Source organism: Oncorhynchus masou, chromosome 6 (assembly GCF_036934945.1).
Source record: "Oncorhynchus masou masou isolate Uvic2021 chromosome 6, UVic_Omas_1.1, whole genome shotgun sequence".
NCBI lineage: Eukaryota > Metazoa > Chordata > Actinopteri > Salmoniformes > Salmonidae > Oncorhynchus > Oncorhynchus masou.
The window spans coordinates 61607545-61629007 of record NC_088217.1 but is presented as its reverse complement, the minus strand read 5'-3'; the positions used below and the strand labels follow the sequence as shown (position 1 = coordinate 61629007).

The 21463-nt window shown below is 44.6% G+C and overlaps 1 protein-coding gene across 1 annotated transcript; it reads right to left on the bottom strand.

The window, feature by feature from the left end:
* Window positions 1-4142: 4142 nt before the first annotated feature.
* LOC135541653 (zinc finger protein 135-like) lies at window positions 4143-21001 on the bottom strand. Its single transcript, XM_064967973.1, has 5 exons — window positions 20642-21001; window positions 20449-20467; window positions 17872-18013; window positions 17528-17646; window positions 4143-4961 (listed from the first exon to the last, which is right to left on the bottom strand). Exons 1-5 carry the CDS (start codon window positions 20999-21001, stop codon window positions 4195-4197), a joined length of 1407 nt encoding a protein of 468 aa, XP_064824045.1. The 3' UTR covers window positions 4143-4194.
* Window positions 21002-21463: the final 462 nt, after the last annotated feature.

Genomic DNA, 21463 nt, shown 5'->3' with positions numbered 1-21463 from the left:
GCAGCTCGGGACAGACGGGAGACTCCTGGCAGCTCGGGACAGACGGGAGACTCTGGCAGCGCTGGAGAGGTGGGAGTACCTGTAGGCAGAAGACGGAGAGACAGCCTGGTGCGGGGGACTGCCACCGGAGGGCTGGTACGTGGAGATGGCACCGGATATACCGGACCATGAAGGCACACATGAGGTCTCGAGCTAATGGCCTGCACAACCCGTCCTGGCTGGATGGTGACTCTGGGCCCTGCACATGCGGGGCTCAGGCACAGGATGCACTGGGCTGTGCAGACAAACAGGAGCCACAGTGCGCAGTGCCGGCGCAGGATATCCTGGCCCGAGGAGACCCACTGGCTGTCTGTAGAGCAGGGCTGGCACCATCTGCCCTGGCTGGATCCTCACCCTAGCTCGGCAGATGCTGGCATCTGGGATGTAGCGCACTGGGCTAAGCATGCGCACTGGAGACACCGTGCATTCTACCGCATAACACGGTGCCTGACCAGTATGATGCCCTCTCTCTCCACATTAAGCATGGGGAGTTGGCGCAGGTCGCCTATCCTCGCCACACTCCCGTGTGCTCCCACCCAATACATTTTTGGGGCTGCCTCTCGGGCTTCCAGCCGTGCTGCCTCTTTATACCGCCGCCTCTCCGCTTTGGCTGCTTCCAGCTCTGCCTTGGGGCGGCGATATTCCCCAGGCCGCGTCCAGGGTCCTTCTCCATCCAGTATCTCCTCCCAAGAACAATAGTCCTGATTGCGCTGCTCCTCCTGATGCTGCCCGTTACCACGCTGCTCGGTCCTTTGGTGGTGGGTGGCTCTGTAACGGCTGTCGTCGGGAGAAAGAGAGTACCAAAGCGCAGCGTGGTTAGTGTTCATCTTTTCAATAAGAAACTGAACACTTCAAAAATAGAAAACCACAAAGTGACAACCAAAAAAGTTCTATCTGGTGCAGACACACAAAGACTGAAAATAACCACCCACAAAACACAAAGGAAAACAGGCTACCTAAATATGGTTCTCAATCAGGGACAACGATTGACAGCTGCCTCTGATTGAGAACCATATCAGGCCAAACACAGAAATAGAAAATCATAGAAAATACAAAAACTAACATAGACAACCCACCCAACTCACGCCCTGACCATACTAAAACAAAAGACAAAACAAAGGAACTAAGGTCAGAACGTGACAATCTCGTCATTTAACATTCAAACAATGTTGTCTAGTTGAAGGAGCGTCCCGTCCACTAGATTATACGTCACACTGGCAGCAACGACTGGGCTGCATTCATACATATAAATACATTTGATTTGGCCTGGGGATGGCCATTTGACACGTTACCCAGCTTGGCATGGGAATGGTCATTTGACACGTTACCCAGCTTGGCTTGGGGATGGCCATTTGACATGTTAAGTATTCAGACCCCTTGACTTAATCCACATTTATCTACAGAGCCTTCATAAAGTATTCAGACCCCTAGGGCCCGATGGAACTAGCGAATGCAGCCAGTAAATCCCCTGGGAAGTCCTAGGGCCCGATGGAACTAGCGAATACAGCCAGTAAATCCCCTGGGAAGTCCTAGGGCCCGATGGAACTAGCGAATACAGCCAGTAAATCCCCTGGGAAGTCCTAGGGCCCGATGGAACTAATGAATACAGCCAGTAAATCCCCTGGGAAGTCCTAGGGCCCGATGGAACTAGCGAATACAGCCAGTAAATCCCCTGGGAAGTCCTAGGGCCCGATGGAACTAGTGAATACAGCCAGTAAATCCCCTGGGAAGTCCTAGGGCCCGATGGAACTAGCGAATACAGCCAGTAAATCCCCTGGGAAGTCATAGGGTCTAATGGAACCAACCTGGCTGTTGGTCGACTGAGATTTGGCTCCTGTCTGATTGGCTCCGGTCTGATAGGTACCTGTCTGATTGGCACCTGTTTAAATGGACTGATCCATTGGGAGGCTCCTGTCTAAATGGACTGATCCATTGGGAGGCTCCTGTCTGAGTGGACTGATCCATTGCAGAGGCCGTGGGGATGGTACAGTCCACCACTTTAACCTTTCTAGGGCAGGTGTTCCGCTAGCGGAACCCCTCGACAACATTCCGCTGAAAAGGCAGCATGCGAAATTCAAAAATATTTTTTAGAAATATGTAACTTTCACACATTAACAAGTCCAATACAGCAAATGAAAGAAACATATTGTTAAAGTGTAGAAGCCCTTTACTGCATATTGGTTCAACGACTGCAGAGACGGTACTCACTGGCGTTAAACAGATCTCCTACCTCTTCTTTCACACCAAAAACGACATCCTCTTCTTTCACTGTAACAACCTCACCCTCTACTTGTTTTATTGTGACATCCTCCTCTTCCTTCTCCTCTTTCACGACAATGTTCAGCCCCAGAGCTTCTTTCTCCGTCCAGCAGACCTCCTCTTCTTTAGCAGGAGAGTAGTTTAGGGAGCTCATGTTCTCGGATGTTAGCTAGCTAGCTATCATTAGCGACTAGGCTCGTGCTCACTTAACCAGCCAGCTACTATATCTGACTAATACAAAATAACGTAATAATAAATTAAAATAGGTTAACGAGTAGATCCGATAGAAGTGTGTCTAAAACACAGTAGCTAATATACACCGAAAACGTATAAATAGCTTGAATATTTCGGCTATGTTCGCTAGCAAGCTTCGGAGGTGGTTGACGAGCTGTTTCTGAATAACCGTCCACTAGATTATACGTCACGCTGGCAGCGTCGCCTGAAAGACACACATCGTGTCTGCTGACTGGAGGGGAAACATTGAGGATCATATCTTATTTTCAGACAAAGATTATTTTAAATAATACTATTATATTGAGACATACAAAGACAGACAGTATGGTGCCAGGACAACAACCTCTCCCTCAATGTAAGCAAGACTAAGGACTGATCGTGGACTCCAGGAAAAGGCAGGCCGAACAGGCCCCCATTAACATTGACAGGGCTGTAGTGGAGTGGGTCGAGAGTTTCACATCACCAAAAAACTAGAATGACCCAAACATACCAAGATATTTGTATAGAGGGCACGACAAAACATTTTCCCCCTCATGAGACTGAAAAGATTTGGCATGGGCCACCAGTTCCTCAAAAGGATCTTCAGCTGCACCATCGAGAGCATCCTGAGGTTGCATCACTGCCTGGTATGGCAACTGCTCGGCATCTGACCGTAAGGCGTTACAGAGGGTAGTTTGAACGGCCCAGTATATCACTGGGGCCAAGCTTCCTGCCATCCAGGACCTATATAATAGGTGGTGTCAGAGGAAAGCCCATAAGATTGTCAGACTCCAGTCACCCAAGTTATAGACTGTTGTCTCTGCTACCGCACGGCAAGTGGTACCGGAGCACCAAGTCTAGGACCAAAAGGCTCCTCAACAGCTTCTACCCCAAGCCATAAGACTGCTGAACAATTCATAAAATCGCCACAGGACAATTTACATTGACCACCCCTTTTGTACATTGCTGCTACTCGTTGTTTGTTACCTATGCATTTGCCCCACCTACATGTAGATTACCTTAACTAGCCGGTTCCCCGCACACTGACTCGGTACTGGTGCCTCCTGTATATAGCCTCCACATTGACTTGGTACCGGTGCCCCCTGTATATAGCCTCGTTATTGTTTTTCTCATTGTGTTACTTTCTATCTTAGTCTACTTGGTAAATAGTGTCTTCTTGAACGGCACTGTTGGTTTAAGGGCTTGTAAGTAAGCATTTCACGGTAAAGTCTACACTTGTTGTATTCTGTGCATGTGACAAATAAAGTTTGATTTGAACACTTATTTGTCATTCCCACATGGAATCTGGGAATAATGTGTACATCACTGGTTAGAGGACAATTTGTAGAAAACAGCTCGCTACATTTTGAAGTGTTTCATTTTGATTCATGTGGGTCTCCAACACCGTAAGTGTAACAGAACCCTGAATTTTTACCCTGATGAGGCTAATATTCATATCATGCTGAAATCAATAGAACAGGGGGTAAACATTTAGGATTATACACTGTGACATCATTCAAATACTCCAACTACAATGTTAAAACATTCTACATTGTGACATTTTATTGATATCATTAAACAACTCCTTCATGTATATTTTCTGATGTTTAATCAGAGATTTTTAACCAGAGTATCTATTCCCACATTGATCACAGCTATAAGATTTGTTTCTCTGGTGTCTAGTCAGACTGCTATGTGTAACAAATCTCCTCCCACATTGATCACAGCTATAAAAGATTTCTCTCCAGTGTGTGTTCTCTGATGTACCTTCAGCAAACTTGAGCGATTAAAACTCTTCCTACATTGATTACAGCTATAAAGTTTCTCTCCAGTGTGAATTCTCTGGTGTAATTGTAATGTATATAATTTTGAAAAGGTTTTCCCACAGTCAGAGCAACTGAATGGTTTCTCCTCTGTGTGTGTTCTCTGGTGTATAGTCAGGCGGCTAGATGAAACAAATCTCTTCCCACATTGATCACAACCAAAAGGTTTCTCTCCTGTATGTGTTCTCTGGTGTATAGTCAGACTACTAGATGTGACAAATCTCTTCACACATTGATCACAGTTATAAGGTTTCTCTCCAGTGTGTGTTCTCTGATGTACCTTCAGGCAGCTTGAGTGAGTAAAACTCTTCCCACATTGATCACAGCTATAAGGTTTCTCTCCTGTATGGATTCTCTGATGTATTTTAAGGTTTGCTATAGTGGTGAATCTCTTCCCACAGTCAGAGCAGTGAGCTGTATCACCTGTGTGAATTCTCTGGTGTACTTTTAGTGAATCTAATCTTGAGTAACTCTTCCCACAGTCAGAGCAGTAGTGAGAATTCTTCCCTGTGTGTTTCCGTTGGTGTTTCTTGAGGTGTTCTGATGTGGAGAGACTCTTCTCTGCCTCGTCAGCGTCATGATGTAGCTGAGGCTCCCCAGAGGATCCACAATAGTCATCTCTCTCTCCTGTGTGAACAACAAAGTCAGACGGATGGTTAAAGGCCCACAACAGCAGAAATCCACTCTTTATTTTGAGCTAAAAGGTGCTTCCCATGACGTTGTACAACCATTTACGTCTGTAATGAATGTTTAAATGCTTTTACAAACTTATTTGACAATTGTCTTAACACGACACAACAGTCATATTTAGTCTTATTTTTTTCACTTCAGTAGTAACATTGATGACTCTAGGTTAGAATGTAGTCCCCTTTCTGTTTTTGCTCAAATTGTCGCACTGTGCACGCAAATTGGTTGCAGAAACACGTCCCCGCTAATACAGAAACCGTTTGTTAAGGATGTAGTAAATCTGCATGGAGCAAAAATGTTTGCAATCGTCTCAAATCAGCTGCTTTATACTTAAAAAACACTTCAACCAGTAAAATGCTCTGTGGCTAGCTTTACTACCAGCTTGTCAATGAGCATTAGCATTCAAGTGCTGCATCCAAAACAGGTATTTTGCAACTATCACAACCAAATATTATCTTAGCGACTGTTCAAGCAATAATCAAAACAACAATTGTAAGCATTTTGAGAACCCCAAAAAGTGTTTTTGGTTAGGCTGTTGAATGGCCCCAGATGGTCAACAGTTTATTTAGAAGTAATATCCTGGTAAATCTAAGCTGTTGAATGGTCCCAGATGGTGAACAATTAATTTAGAAGTAATAACCTGGTAAATCTAGACTGGTGAATGGTGGCCGTTGTACTTGTTTATGATGTGACTCTGAGTCATCAGGTTGCCATAGGCTGCATGGGGTGTTTTGGTTTCACTCTGGGTTGAGTAGACAAACAGAGGGGATAAAGACTCTCCTATTTCAGTGGCTGATAATAAGGGGGATCCAGGATTGGTCCATTTTAGTTTTAAACTAAGGCTATAATGTCTATGAGTCTTTATGTTAATAAAGAGGACAATGTGGGACATTGGGATCAGATTTCTAAATGATTGGAAACAAAAACACATATAAATGCAGTTCCACATGTGAACTTACAGAAATAGAAGACTTTATACACTGTGTGTACAAAACATTAGGAACACCTTCTCTCTCCATGACAGACTGACCAGGTGAATCCAGGTTAAAGATATGATCCTTATTGAGGTCACCTGTTAAATCCAGTCCAATCAGTGTAGATGAAGTGGAGGAGACAGGTTAACCCCCTAGAGTTGATGTCTGTACCTCCACTGAAATCTAATTAGCATAATACAAAACCTCCATAAAAATGTGTTTGAAGCTGTAGCGGTACAAAGCTACAGCGATGTCTGTCAGACATTGAGACATCCTGAAATTCTTCTCATGAAAACATCTGAACACACTAATATGATCTGAGGAAAGGGAGTGAATTAATTGTAAATGTCAAACTGGTGATATGCTTCTCCACCTGCATTGCTTGCTGTTTGGGGTTTTAGGCTGGGTTTCTGTACAGCACTTTGAGATATTAGCTGATGTAAGAAGGGCTATATAAATACATTTGATTTGAATATATAACCATTGATACCTGAAGAATAGCACTTATAGATGCCACAAATGTTTCAACTGTATTACTCCACCAGAAACCAAAACATAAGCTCGTATAACGCCACTGTTTGTAAACAAACACTGTATAGCCTCTCAATCTGGTCAAAACTATCATTATGACCTCATGGATGGCCAGTCGTATTCATAGTGTAGTGAATACAGGGGGTAGCCCTGAGCCGAACTCAAACCTGGGTCCAAATCAAATCAATCAATCAAATTATATTGTCACATACACATGATTAGCAGATGTTAATGCGAGTGTAGAGAAATGCTTGTGCTTCTAGTTCCGACAATGCAGTAATAACCAACAAGTAATCTAACTAACAATTCCAAAACTAATTTCTTATACACAGTGTAAGGGGATAAAGAATATCTACATAAAGATATGAATGAGTGATGGTGCAGAGCAGCATAGTCAAGATACAGTAGATGGTATTGAGTACAGTATATACATATGAGATGAGTATGTAAACAAAGTGGCATAGTTAAAGTGGCTAGTGATACATGTATTACATAAAGATGCAGTAGATGATAGAGTACAGTATATACGTATACATATGAGATGAATAATGTATGGTATGTAAACATTATATTAGGTAGCATTGTTTAAAGTGGCTAGTGATATATTTTACATCATTTCCCATCAATTCCCATTATTAAAGTGGCTGGAGTTGAGTCAGTGTGTTGGCAGCAGCCACTCAATGTTAGTGGTTGCTGTTTAACAGTCTGATGGCCTTGAGATAGAAGCTGTTTTTCAGTCTCTCGGTCCCAGCTTTGATGCACCTGTACTGACCTCGCCTTTTGGATGATAGCGGGGTGAACAGGCAGTGGCTCGGGTGGTTGTTGTCCTTGATGATCTTTATGGCCTTCCTGTGACATCGGGTGGTGTAGGTGTCCTGGAGAGCAGGTAGTTTGCCCCCGGTGATGCGTTGTGCAGACCTCACTACCCTCTGGAGAGCCTTACGGTTGTGGGCGGAGCAGTTGCCGTACCAGGTGGTGATACAGCCCGCCAGGATGCTCTCGATTGTGCATCTGTAGAAGTTTGTGAGTGCTTTTGGTGACAAGCCGAATTTCTTCAGCCTCCTGAGGTTGAAGAGGCGCTGCTGCGCCTTCTTCACGATGCTGTCTGTGTGGGTGGACCAATTCAGTTTGTCTGTGATGTGTATGCCGAGGAACTTAAAACTTACCATCCTCTCCACTACTGTTCCATCAATGTGGATAGGGGGGTGTTCCCTCTGCTGTTTCCTGAAGTCCACAATCATCTCCTTAGTTTTGTTGACGTTGAGTGTGAGGTTATTTTCCTGACACCACACTTCGAGGGCCCTCACCTCCTCCTTGTAGGCCGTCTCGTCGTTGTTGGTAATCAAGCCAACCACTGTTGTGTCGTCCGCAAACTTGATGATTGAGTTGGGGGCGTGCGTGGCCACGCAGTCGTGGGTGAACAGGGAGTACAGGAGAGGGCTCAGAACGCACCCTTGTGGGGCCCCAGTGTTGAGGATCAGCGGGGTGGAGATGTTGTTGCCTACCCTCACCACCTGGGGGCGGCCCGTCAGGAAGTACAGTACCCAGTTGCACAGGGCGGGGTCGAGACACAGGGTCTCGAGCTTGATGACGAGCTTGGAGGTTACTAATGGTGTTAAATGCCGAGCTGTAGTCGATGAACAGCATTCTCACATAGGTATTCCTCTTGTCCAGATGGGTTAGGGCAGTGTGCAGTGTGGTTGAGATTGCATCGCCTGTGGACCTATTTGGGCGGTAAGCAAATTGGAGTGGGTCTAGGGTGTCAGGTAGGGTGGAGGTTATATGGTCCTTGACTAGTCTCTCAAAGAACTTCATGATGACGGAAGTGAGTGCTACGGGGCGGTGGTCGTTTAGCTCAGTTACCTTAGCTTTCTTGGGAACAGGAACAATGGTGGCCCTCTTGAAGCATGTGGGAACAGCAGACTGGTGTAGGGATTGATTGAATATGTCTGTAAACACACCAGCCAGCTGGTCTGCGCATGCTCTGAGGGCGCGGCTGGGGATGCAGTCTGCAGTCCAGCGACTATCAAGCCAACACCTTATAACTGTTACGCCAAGATGTTTGAACTTCTTGACGAGGTCGCTAGGTTTTGGGTTACGGTTGCTACAATAGCTACAATAGCTTTCTCTATGAATTTGAGGAGTTACATTTCTCCAGAACCCAGTCCCCCGGCTGTTTACCAAACCAAGTCTCAGGGTTAGCATTTTGTTACTTTTTAAAAAGCAAGTTGCCCCTTTAAAAAAGCCACACATCAATTAATAAATCTGCAGTTGAAACAATAACAAAGCTGCCATTCCGCGACTGTTTTGGTAATAAGAAGATATATACTGTATATACTGTACCCCTTCATCTACTGCATCTTTATGTAATACATGTATCACTAGCCACTTTAACTATGCCACTTTGTTTACATACTCATCTCATATGTATATACTGTACTCGATACCATCTACTGTATCTTGCCTATGCTGCTCTGCACCATCACTCATTCATATCTTTATGTACATATTCATTATCCCCTTACACTGTGTATAAGATATTAGTTTTGGAATTGTTAGTTAGATTACTTGTTGGTTATTACTACATTGTCGGAACTGGAAGCACAAGCATTTCGCTACACTCGCATTAACATCTGCTAACCATGTGTATGTGACAAATAAAATTTGATTTGATTTATTTAACTTGGCAAGTCAGTTAAGAACAAATTCTTATTTACAATGACGGCCTACACCGGCCAAGCCCGGACAATGCTGGGCCAATTATGCGCTGCCCTATGGGACTCCAAACCCCAGCCGGTTGTGATACAGCCCGGATTCGAACCAGGGTGTCTGTAGTGACGCCTCAAGCACTGTGATGCAGTGCCTTAGGACGCTGCGCCTCTTGGGGGCTGGAGAAATATAACTACTCTCAAATTCATAGACAGACCTATGGATGCAAGGACTGACCATCCATGATACCAACATTATAGTTTTAACCATGTTGCCATGTTCCCCTTTAACACCACACATCAGTTCAACAACTGCAGAGTTTGTGCCTCTGTTTTTAAGACAGTACTTACTAGTGTTAATAGTGTTAATCAGGGCTAGGTTTCCTAAAAGCATCTTATGGCTAAGTTCATCGTTAGAACCATTGGACGCCTTAAGTTGCCTTTGGGAAACCAGCCCCAGATATCCATTGTCCTCCTCCTTTTTCGATTTGACAGTCATCTCTCCCTCCTCCTCTTTCACTCCAAAAACTGCATCCTCCTCTTTCTCCTCTTCTTTTACTGTAACACCCCCCTCTTTCACTCTGAACGAGTCGTCCTCTTCTTTCACTGTAACAGCCTCAACCTCTACTTGTTTTTGTATTGTAACATCCTCCTCTTCCTCCTCCTCTTTCACGCGAGTTTCTTTCTCTGTCCAGCAGACCGCCTCTTCTTCAGCATGAGAGTAGCTTAGTGACCTCATGGTCAGAGATGTTAGCCTTCTAGGCTAATGCTAACTTAACCAGCCCGCTAGCTGACCAACAACGTAAATATGAAAGTGAATGAAATAACTTACTGGTTTTAAAAACAGCAGCTAATATGCACCGAAAGCATATAAATAGCTCGAATCTGTCGGCTATGTTGGCTAGCAAGCCACGGAGGTGGTTAACGAGCTGATTCTGAAGAACCGTCCACTAGATTAGACGTCACACTGGCTGCATCGCCTGAAAGAAGCACATAGCGGTCTGCTGACTGGAGAGGAAACGCAGTTGAGGATCATATTTTATTTTCAGACAAAGATTATTTTAAATGGATTTAATGAAATAATACTATTACATTGAGACATACAAAGACAGGAATGTGTTGATTGATTAGTGCGAATACAAAATGTTTACTACAGCTCATTTAAGGCAGTTTCATTCTGTCATACTAAATTAAATAAGTAGCTAGATATTGTAGGTCTATACTGCTCCTACATGGTGTAACAATACATTATGTAGATGCATATAATGAACAGACTAGGTCTATGCTGCTCCTACATGGTGTAACAATACATCATGTGGGACTTTAAGGAAATGCTGTTGTTTCACCGGTGAGTAAAAACTCATGCTTCTGTAACAGGGTTATATTGGTGATTCCCCTTGCCACTTTATTGTTAAGCCAATGGGTTTTTGATTTGAGTTTGTCTTGCCTTCACCTACTCAACATGGCATCTTATTGGCTGGTTTGCGTGGCTTGCTTACGAGGGGGGATCTTCCAGTTAGAATCGACCCAGTGAACAAGCACCAAACCAGCGGTAAGTTATTGGTTGCAAAGCACTGTACATCAAAAGTGATTTTTATACTCTCAAGTGATGATTTAAATGTACAATTTATATCAAATTGTTTATAAATGTTATTCGAACATCACACATAAGATGCAGCGGTTTTTGGAGAATATTTGTTGTGCATTTTGTTGTAAAGAATTCCCGCTAGCAACTTACTGTGTCTGGTGGGGGGGGGGTTAATATATTTTGTACAGTGCGTGAGTGCAGAGTTGGATGATGAGATGTGCATTGCATGACGTGAAATTTTGTGCCGTTCCTATCAGAATAAATCTACATGACTGGTGCTACATGTTGGAGTTCCGTGTTGATGACTGATTGTACACAACGCAAGAAGAGTACTGTTACAGTGGTGCCGTGACCGTTCTTCTGGATCGGATCATCCTTCGCCGTATTTCCATCTCAGATCTTCGCCGTGGTTGCTGTTGAAGAATCAGATAAGACATTGCTGGTGCAGTTCATGGCGATATCGCATTTCGCCACAAGAGGGCGCCACTATAACGTTTTATCGCAATTGATGATTTCTCTGGCTGAGGCTCTTCACAGATAAAGGATAACTTTTGTGTTACTTGTTTATTTGCAATTCTGATGTATATCTGATATTAGCTGTGGTGCGCGCTAAATAGCGTTTCAATCGGTGACGTCACTTGCTCTGAGACCTTGAAGTAGTGGTTCTCCTTGCTCTGCAAGAGCCGCGGTTTTTGTGGAGCGATGGGTAACGATGCTTCGAGGGTGACTGTTGTTGATGTGTGCAGAGGGTCCCTGGTTCGAGCCCGGGTATGGGCGAGGGGACGGTTTAAAGTTATACTGTTACATGGATGCTGTTGACCCAGATCACTGGTTGCTGCAGAAAAGGAGGAGGTCAAAAGGGGGGTGAGTGTAACGGATGTGAAACGGTTAACTAACATCCCAGACCCTGCGGTCACAAAGCTTCTCTCCTGCTAAAGAAGAAAAGGTCTGCTGGACGAAGGAAGAGTAGGATGTCACAGTAAAACAAGAAGTAGAGGGTGAGGCTGTTACAGTTAAAGACGAAAAAGACGCGTTCGGAGTGAAAGAAGAGGATGTTGTTACTGTAAAAGAAGAAGAGGATGTTACTGTAAAAGAGGAGGAAGATGTTACTGTAAAAGGAGAGGAGGATTCCGTTTTTGGAGTGAAAGAGCCTCCTCTTTCAGAGATGACTGTTATATCGAAAAAGGAAGAGGAGGAAACTGGATATCTGGGCCCGGTTTCCCAAACGCATCTCAAGTTATCCAATGGTTCTAATGATGAACTTAGCCATAAGGTGGTTTTGAGAAACCGGGCCCTGATTAACACTAGTAAGTACTGTCTTAAAAACGGAGGCACAAACTCTGCAGATGTTGAACTGATGTTTGGTGTTGAAGGGGAAATCTGCAAATGTATATCCAATTTTTGACTTTTAAATTATTTATTTATAGCCATTGATTATTGAAGAATATAACACATGCCTCATGAGCTAAGATCAACTATTGTACCCCATCAGGATTGTACCCCGATCCTGGACCCAGAATTGAGTTCAGCTCAGGGCTACCGCCGGAATTCACTCCACTATGGATACGAAGACTGCCCATCCATGATGTCACAATGATAGTTTAACCAGGTTTCTAGGATATATAGTATATTCTAGAATTCATCAATGATGTCATAATGATAGTTTAACCAGGTTTCTAGGCTATATAGTATATTCTAGAATTGCCAGTGAAGATTTCCTGTAGGGGCAAATTATTAGAGCTGTTGATAAGTCCTTGTATAATATTCAGACATTTTTTTTTCATGTTATTACATTAAAGGCAAGACATACCTAGATTCAATTATATTCATGAATTGGTTTGACACCTTTGTTTTAAAACCTTCTCAAAGTTGGTGCCTTGACGGAATTGTATAAAATGGTTTGTCATAAAACACTTTTTATTTATTGAAATGTAACCTTTTTTTAACTAGGCAAGTCAGTTAAGAAAAAAATTCTTATTTACAATGACTGACGACGCTGGGCCAATTGTGTGCCGCCCTATGGGACTCCCAATCACGACCAGCTGTGATACAGCCTGGATTTGAACCAGGGTGTCTGACGCCTCAAGCACTGAGGTGCAGTGTCCGCTGCGCCACTCGGGAGCCCCAAAATCATGTTCTAGTGCTGTCCCCAACTAAAATACATCTTGGTCAACTAAGAGTCATCTGTTCTTTCTACCAATCGCCCCATGTGTTTTCATAAAATCAACTGTATGTACTGAACTGGAATGATGCTTTAAGCTGTTTGATTAAATAAGACATAGAAATGACTGGAGGGAGCCAGAAGAGTGAAATTATGCCATTATGCTCCTGAAGTTTCCAGTAATGGGCTACACCAGCAGTCGGCAATCTTTTCCAGTTGGAGTGCCAATGTATCTTACCATTTCTACTGATCTGTGTGCAGTTATGATTTTCATATGCACATTTTCGTGGAACAGTTTAATTTATAATCGTATCTCAAAATTATTGTCTTTGATTAATCTACATACTATCTAGATTAAAATTATACAGATCTAAAAGTAACTTTTATTGCCATTGCCAACTATGTAAAAAAAAATGCCAACATATAAAAACAGTGCAGCCTGCAGGTAGAAAATATCCTGATAAAAATTAATATCCTATAAATCACATTGGCTGCACATGGCCTGTCTACAATGATCTTTAAACACTGTTTCAACTATCAACTGGGTCGGCCCAAAACTCGAGATAGCAAGCTTGCGACATTGTATAAAATATTCTGAGCCCTCAGAGTTTCCCGCGCCAGTGAGTTCGGGACAGACACAGCTGTCGGCTATTTGTGCAAAGGATAAGAAGTGATCAGGTATTTAATTTAATTTCCACATTTTTCCCTTTAATGGTGAGTGGTTATCGAAAGGGCGAGAGATGGAAATATTTGACAAATACTTTGAGGAACTATTGCCATACGCAATTGATTCTAAGAAGATTTGGTTTACTTTGAGGTGAAGAAAAAATTAGTTGGAGAAGCTGAATCATTTTTTTTATGAAGCTCCACAACTCATTAGTGGTTGTGCATTAAGACAATCAGAAATACTATCAGACATCCCCAAATGACCACATTTATAGGTCTACATTTGCGCACAGGTCAGGTAGATTAATCCTACTTCTATATGTGTAATCAGGTGTGCTTCCTTACTCAACATTGACAGGAGTGTTTCAGACAAAAGACAATGAATAAATAGACAAAACTGACCTTGCTGGATCAGGTCAAATCAAATGTTATTGGTCGTGATTAAATAATCATGAAGGTTTTGTGCCACTTTGGCAAACACTTAGTGTACAAACCCTCATTGTCAGGCTGATGTTAAAGCTAGCCAAAGAGCATTTTACTGGTTGAAGTGTTTTTAAGAAAGTATAAAGCAGTTGATTTGCGACGATGACACAAACATTATATTAAGCAGGACATTCAAACGAGCCTTACAATTATAATCCAAAGTAGTGTGAAATGCACTCATAAGCAACTTGGAAATGGAGGTTACTTCCCTGAGTTTTCCCCCATTCACATTCAGAATACATTGTGAGAAACTAAAATCTTTGCTCACCATTTTTGCTCCAGGCAGATATAGTACATCCATAACTATCGGCTTCCTCATTAAAAGGGAGGAGTTTCTACAACCAAATTGCGTGTACATCGTGCCGCAATTTTAGCAAACACAGAAATTGTCCTATATTGGAGAACAAAAGTTGTCTGGCACATTGCTTAGGGTTTCAACAACTTGAATAACTCAATCATCGATGTTCCTACTAATGTGAAAACAAGACAAAATATGACTATTCTTGCTCATTTTGTGGGCCTTTAACCATCTGTTTAACTTTGTTGTTCATGCAGCAGAGAGACGTGACTATCGTGAATCCTCTGGGGATCCTCAACAACCTCATGATGCTGACAAGGCAGAGAAGAGTCTCTCCACATTAGAAAACCTCAAACACCAGCAGAAACCCACAGGGAAGAGAACTCACCGCTGCTCTGACTGTGGGAAGAGATTCACCTCATCAGCGGGCATTAAAATTCATCAGAGAATCCACACAGGAGAGAAACCTTTTAGCTGTACTCAATGTGGGAAGAGTTTTACTCAAATCAGCCAGCCTGATATCACTGGGCCCCGATCCAACAACATGCCTATTGAGTGAACACTGAGAAGAGAGAGAAGCTCCGCAGTGAGGTGAAAAGTTACTACGGATGTTGCAGGAGTTTCCTCTTGAAATCAGAAACGTTCGTGGTAAGGACAACTTGGTTGCTGATTGTCTCAAGGGTTGGCAGTCAAAAATATTTGTTTTGCATTTTCCCATGTAGTGCAATATATCTCAATTTATTTTGACACATTTTTCCGTACTGGAGATGAGTTTTATCTTATTTTTTCCGTATTTTTTGAAACTGCGCTGTTGGTTAGGGGCTCCTAAGCAAGAATTCCCCTGTTGTATTCGGCGCATGTGAGTTTTGTTTGGGCTCTTTCCAAGGGGACGAGAGTTCTAGAAGCTAGTGAGTTTTAGGAAGACGTGAGTTCTAGAAGCTAGTGAGTTTTAGGATTCTATAGAAAGAAAAAGGAGAAAAGATACGATTGTATATTATTATTTAGAAATAGGGTTTTTTTTTCTTGTTTTTAATTGTTGACAGCCAGTAGACATTGTTTATATTGTAGTTGATTATATTGTGAAATGGACGTTTTTCTGTTGGTGGTGAGCAAACTTGTCCGACAAAAATATAGGGTATATTTGTTGTCTTAAAGGGGAAGGTGTTACAGTGAGGGTGGAGCTCAGTCAGAGAGCTGTTGAGGGACTGGTTAGGAAGACCACTTCTACAGCCAGAGAGGTGAGAGATCACACATGGTTTAGATGGTAAATATTTATGTCCCCTTAGTGGTTCATCACGTCAGCAAAAGGGACTATGTTCCATCATCCATGTTTATTTACATTAGTGAAAATTATCCACTGATATTGGTGTAATTTCTCACCCCTTTTTGCTGTATGAAAGTTAACTTCCTCTCAGACACACACATTTGTTCTTTGATATTATGAAGGTAAGTTGTGTCAAATTTACTTTCCCCCACATCTCTTTACATTGCTTATGAATATTCAGTGGCCAGACTCAAATTCTGAACACAATGCCCATCCTGGCAGATCTAAACCTAATGCAGCACATTGTGACTTTTGTGCACCCAGGCCAAATGCAGCTTGGAGTGATCAGAAGTCACATTTAAGTGCCAGGTGTAACTGAGGCTATAGATGCTCCATATCCATTACTTGTTTTATATATGACTCAATGTTTTTATTTCTGTGTTGCAGGGTCATTCAAGAAATGGAACAGCAAGGCCACAGAACATGACATAAGCAGATCTGTGGGAGACCACCTCAAGCCCCTGGTAGAGCAAGGGGTGGTGTTTACCACTCCACCACACCAGGCTTGAAAAGTGGGATTGATCCATATGTTTGTTTCAGTAGTTGAGTCCTTTGACGTATAGTTGCTTTCAACAAATCGTTGAAAAGTGATACTAAACTTACATACCATGCACTATTTTGACATAGTATTATATACAGTAGAAGACTGAATTTGTACTAAGATGGACCAAGATATGGGTTGCTTTTGCACATATTTGTTCATTGGTTTAGCAAGAGTCTTGATTGGTCAGTCATTGGATTGATTTGCTTTGCAATTTGTTCTAATCAAATCAAGCTTTATTTATACAGCACATTTCAGACATGGATGCAACACAATGGATTCACAGGAAAAAACGACAATAAACAAATATTTACAACAAACAGAGGATAAAAAACAGAAGATTAACAACTGAAAGACTAATGAACATGCTAAGGAAATGCTATTGATTAAAATATTAACAATATGATACAACATCCAACCCAAAATAGAAGCTTGTTTTACTACATTGTTTGTTGTTACGTTCCCCAGCAGGAAAATCAGAAAAGTCCCTTAAACAGACGAGGGAACTAACAAAGAGTCATTGACAACAACCACAACTAAACAGGTGGTGTTTTAGGAGGGTTTCTGAAAGACACTCTGGGGGTGTCCACTGAAAGTTAGTAACAACTGGGACATAAAAGACATCCATCATGACACCCACTAAATCTGCACAAGAAAAGAAAAACAAAAGAAAAACCCACAACAAACTTAAAGACAGGAAGCAAACCAAAAAGGTGGTTAAAATAATTTATTTACAATCAATACCATTCACACTTCACAAAATCATATCTCTCATTCATTCTTAATTACTTATATTTACAAAACCAAATCACCAAACACCAAACAAAAACAAACCTCAGGGGAGCATCGTCCCTCCCCGTCATACCTAACCAATACCTAACCCTTTCCCTATCTCCCCTTCCCTAATCTATCCCCTTACCAAACTCACTCTAACACTCCCAGCCCTAAACCCCCTTTCCACCTCTCCCGTGCCGCATGCTTCTCCCGTGCCGCATACTTCCTCTCCTCCCTCTTCATCCTCCCCCTCAAATCACCTTCCACCCTTCTCACTATCCCTTCCACCCCCCAATCTCTCCCTGTCTTGACTACATTCTGCCTGGCTTCCCACAGTCCCTTTTTAAAGAGACTCATGAGAAGCCAGAGCAGAAACCTGTCCCTATCCGTTCCCTTTGCTCTCCCTACGCCTCTCTCTAGCCTAGCCCATGTCAAAACAAAATCCCTCCTAACCACACCTAGCATCACCCGTGCCCTAGCCCATACTAGTCCGGCACAGGCACAGTCCCAGAAGGCATGGCGCACAGTCTCCTCCCTGCCACAAGCAGATCTTGGACAGGTGGGGGATCGCACCACACTATACCGGTACAAGATGGAAAATACCGGCAAACACTTATGGAGGCCCAACCAATTCAGGTCCTTGAGCCTGTTGTCCAGGCCCCGCACCTGCACTCCCTCCCAGACCACTGACGAGATGCCCGCTACAGGTGCAGGACTCCCTGCCTGCCTGACCTCTTCGTACAGGTGCCTGTGATCTAAACCTACTCGGGCAACTTCAACCTCGGGGTGCGCACGCAGCCACTTTGCCGCATGGCCAAAGTGCCACGGCAGCTGTTCCGCCCGAGGACCCGCGTTAGACCACACCATTCCGCTTCTCGCCTGGTACGAGAAGAACACCCGCAGGAGGTAACGGGACGGGTGTATCACTGGCTGAGCAAGCTCCGCTAACAAGAAAGAAACAAAAATTGAGTCCAGCTTGAGGGGGAAATGTGGTACCCCCCTACCTCCCTCCCCAATGGGACAGATCATGCGTGCCCTGGCGACCCACTCGCACCTGCCACTCCACATAAACTGAAACAAGCCTCACTAGAGGCCTCCTCAGACAAGCCGGCAATGGGTAGATGTATGCCAAATACAAAAGAGACGGCAACAAATCCACCTTTAGGACCAGGACTTTGCCCATAAAAGACAAATACCTAGCCTTCCACATTGCTAGCTTCCTCTGTACCACTGTGATACGCATGTTCCAGTTTAGCGTCGCTGAGCCAGAGGTCTCAAAATGGACCCAGAGAATCCTCAGGGCCCCTTCACAGAGAGATAACCCCCCGGGCACATCCGTCCTACCGCGCCATCTTCCGAAATACTTAACGGAAGATTTTGCATGATTCAGAACTGCCCCCGACGCTTGGGTGAAATCCCCAATGATGGCAAGGGACCTTGTCAGGCACGAGTCCTTACATAACAGCAAGGAAGTGTCATCGGCGTACTGCGTCATCTTAACACGCAGCCCACCGCTCCCAGGGATCAACAAGCCCTCCACCCCTGTGTCTGCCCTAATGGCAGCCCCCAGAGGCTCCATGTACAGTACGAAGAGGAGGGCTGAGAGTGGGCATCCCTGCCTGACCCCAGACGAGAGGTCAAAAACATCACCTAAGTGACTATTTACACTAACTCGACACCCCGCTCCGACATATAATGTACGGATCCATCCTATAAACTTCTCTCCAAATCCTAATCTACCTAACACCCTGAATAGAAAAGATCTATTCACGCGATCAAAGGCTTTCGCCTGATCTAGCGCTGCTACCATTATTAAAGGCAGCCCTCTATCTTCAACCCAGGCGATGGAGTCCCTGATCAACTGTAGGTTCCATCTTATTGAGCGGCCCTCTACCCCGCACGTCTGATCCTCATGGACGACGTAGGGAAGGGCTGTGCGCAACCGGTCTGCTAAAACCTTTGCAAGAATCTTTGGTCAACGGCCGCCAGTTGCCAAGGTCAGTTGCTTCCCCTTCTTATAAAGAAGTGACAGCACACCAACAGCCATTGATCCCCCCGGGACCCCCGTCTCAATGATGGCCTTCAAGACTTCGAGGACCACTGGACCGAGTATACCCCAAAACTTGAGGTAAAACTCAGCCGGCAGCCCATCCATCCCAGGCACCTTCCCTTTTCCCATCCTCCTAAGAGCGCTCTCAACCTCTTCTAGTGAGATCTGGGCCTCCATCACGTCTCTAATGTCCTCCGGCAACCGCCGGGACAAGTGTTCTAAAAACACGTTTCCCTGCTCTACATCTATCTCCCTTTCTTTAAAAAACCCTCGGAAATGATCAGTTGTCTCCCTGACCATTTCCTCTGGTTTTCTAACTATACTACCATCTTCTTTTCTAACGCCATGCATTACCTTCCTACTCTGCCTGGCCCTAACCGACTTAAAGAACATAGCGGAACAAGTCTCATTATGTTCTAGAAAGCCACTACGCGCACGCTCCAGGAAAGCTCGAGCCTTCTGCTCCTGCAGCTCCCTGAGCTGCGCCTTTAGGGCTGCGAATCTCTCCCAGTCAATCGACCCGCCGAGGTTGCCTGCCTCGTACTCGAGTTCAATTAACCTTTGGATACGATCCACCTCCCTCCTTTCCTCCCTTTTTTTTCCTTCTACAATATCCTATTATAAAAGCCCTTATCCTCCCCTTAACTAAATCCCACCACTCTAACACCCCCTCGCACATGGACCGGAGGCCGTCAAGCCTCCGAAAGAAACAAAAAATGCGTCAACGAAAGCCTGCTCCTCCAGTATATCCCGATCTAACTTCCAGTACCCCCTACCGAAGAGGCAGACTGGCGACCCCACCTGCAGGAACACCCCGTCGTGATCCGTGAAGAAAACAGGCAACAGCCGCCCAGACAACTGACCCAAAGACCTGGATACAAAAATGTAGTCGAGCCTCCGCGCAACCCCCCTGGAGTTGCGCCATGTAGGACCGACCATTGCCGGAGTAGTGTGCAGGCCACCATCAACCAGACCATGGCAAGCCATTAGCCCAGAGATGGCACCTGCACTGCTATCACCGTCTACCCCTAAATCTAAAGTCTCCTATCACCAAGTGCCTGTTTGTAACACACAGGGGCACCAGACAGTCCACCATCTCCCTCCTGTCTGCCGCCACCTGTGGCCCATACACCCCAATTAACCTATATCTAGCTTCTCTAAACTTAACATCTATCCCCAAAACTCTACCCTGCATTATTACAAAAGTGTTCTCTATTTTAACCTTTCTATGCCCACACAAAATCCCTACTCCTGTTGAGTGCACCCCTCCTATGCCCCAAAAAGATTCCCCCTTATCCCACTCCCTCTTAAATCTACACACATCCCCACCATCCCTCAGGTGAACCTCCTGTAAAAAACAGAAATCAAACCCCACACCATCTAAATAACAAAAAACCGCCCTCCTTTTAACATTATTCCTTAACCCCCTAACATTTAGACTAAAAAAAGAAACAGAACTATTCATTTAATTATTAACAACAAATAAAATAAAAAAAAAACAAAGAAAAAACAGGAGACTCACCCGATGCTCCCCTGGTCCATTTCCACCGGCGGGGACGTCCTCTCCTCTCCTGACGCCCCCGTCCTCCATCCCAACCCATGACCCAGGCAGTGTGTTGGGTCCTCCCTCCCCACCCACCATCCCCCCCTCCCTGTTTGCCTCGGGGCTGCATGTAGGGGACCTCATCTCCTCAAACAGGAGTTGGGATCCCTCTAACAAACAGCCCACCGACCCCTCACTGGAGTCATCCACTAAAATGCAAGGGGCTGAGGCAAACCGGGAGGACAAATTATCCTCCCCTCCCCCCCGCCACTCTCTTAGCCCCCCCTTCCCCTCCACACCCCCCTCCCTCTCACTTCCTGCCAAGCTCCCCCTCTTCATCCCTTTCTTCTTTGGTGAAGGAGGTAGCGGGGAGACACCTTCTCCGTCACTGTCCCTGTTCCCTCTTCCACTCCTTCTCGTACCACTGTCCCCTTCTCCCTCTTCTCTGCTCCTCCACGTTCTTCCACCTTCTTTTTAATCTCTCCTTTTTCCTTCTTTCCATCTTCTCTCCTCTTTCTTTTCGCCTCTTCCTTCTTCATCCTTCTCCATCCTTTCCCCTGTGCCATCCGTACAATCCGCACGCGTCCTTTCTTTTCTCCCCCCCATCCCCCGCCCCCCCCCCAGCTGCAGACGCGTATGACCTGTGACGAGCCGGGCAATCACGCCACGGTGTGCTCTTGAGAGCCACACCCGTGGCAAGCCTTGGGTTCGTCACATTCCTTGGCCTCGTGCTCTTCCGACCCACAAAATCGACACCTCTTGTCGCTGCACGAGGCCAGGATATGGCCGTAGGCCATACAA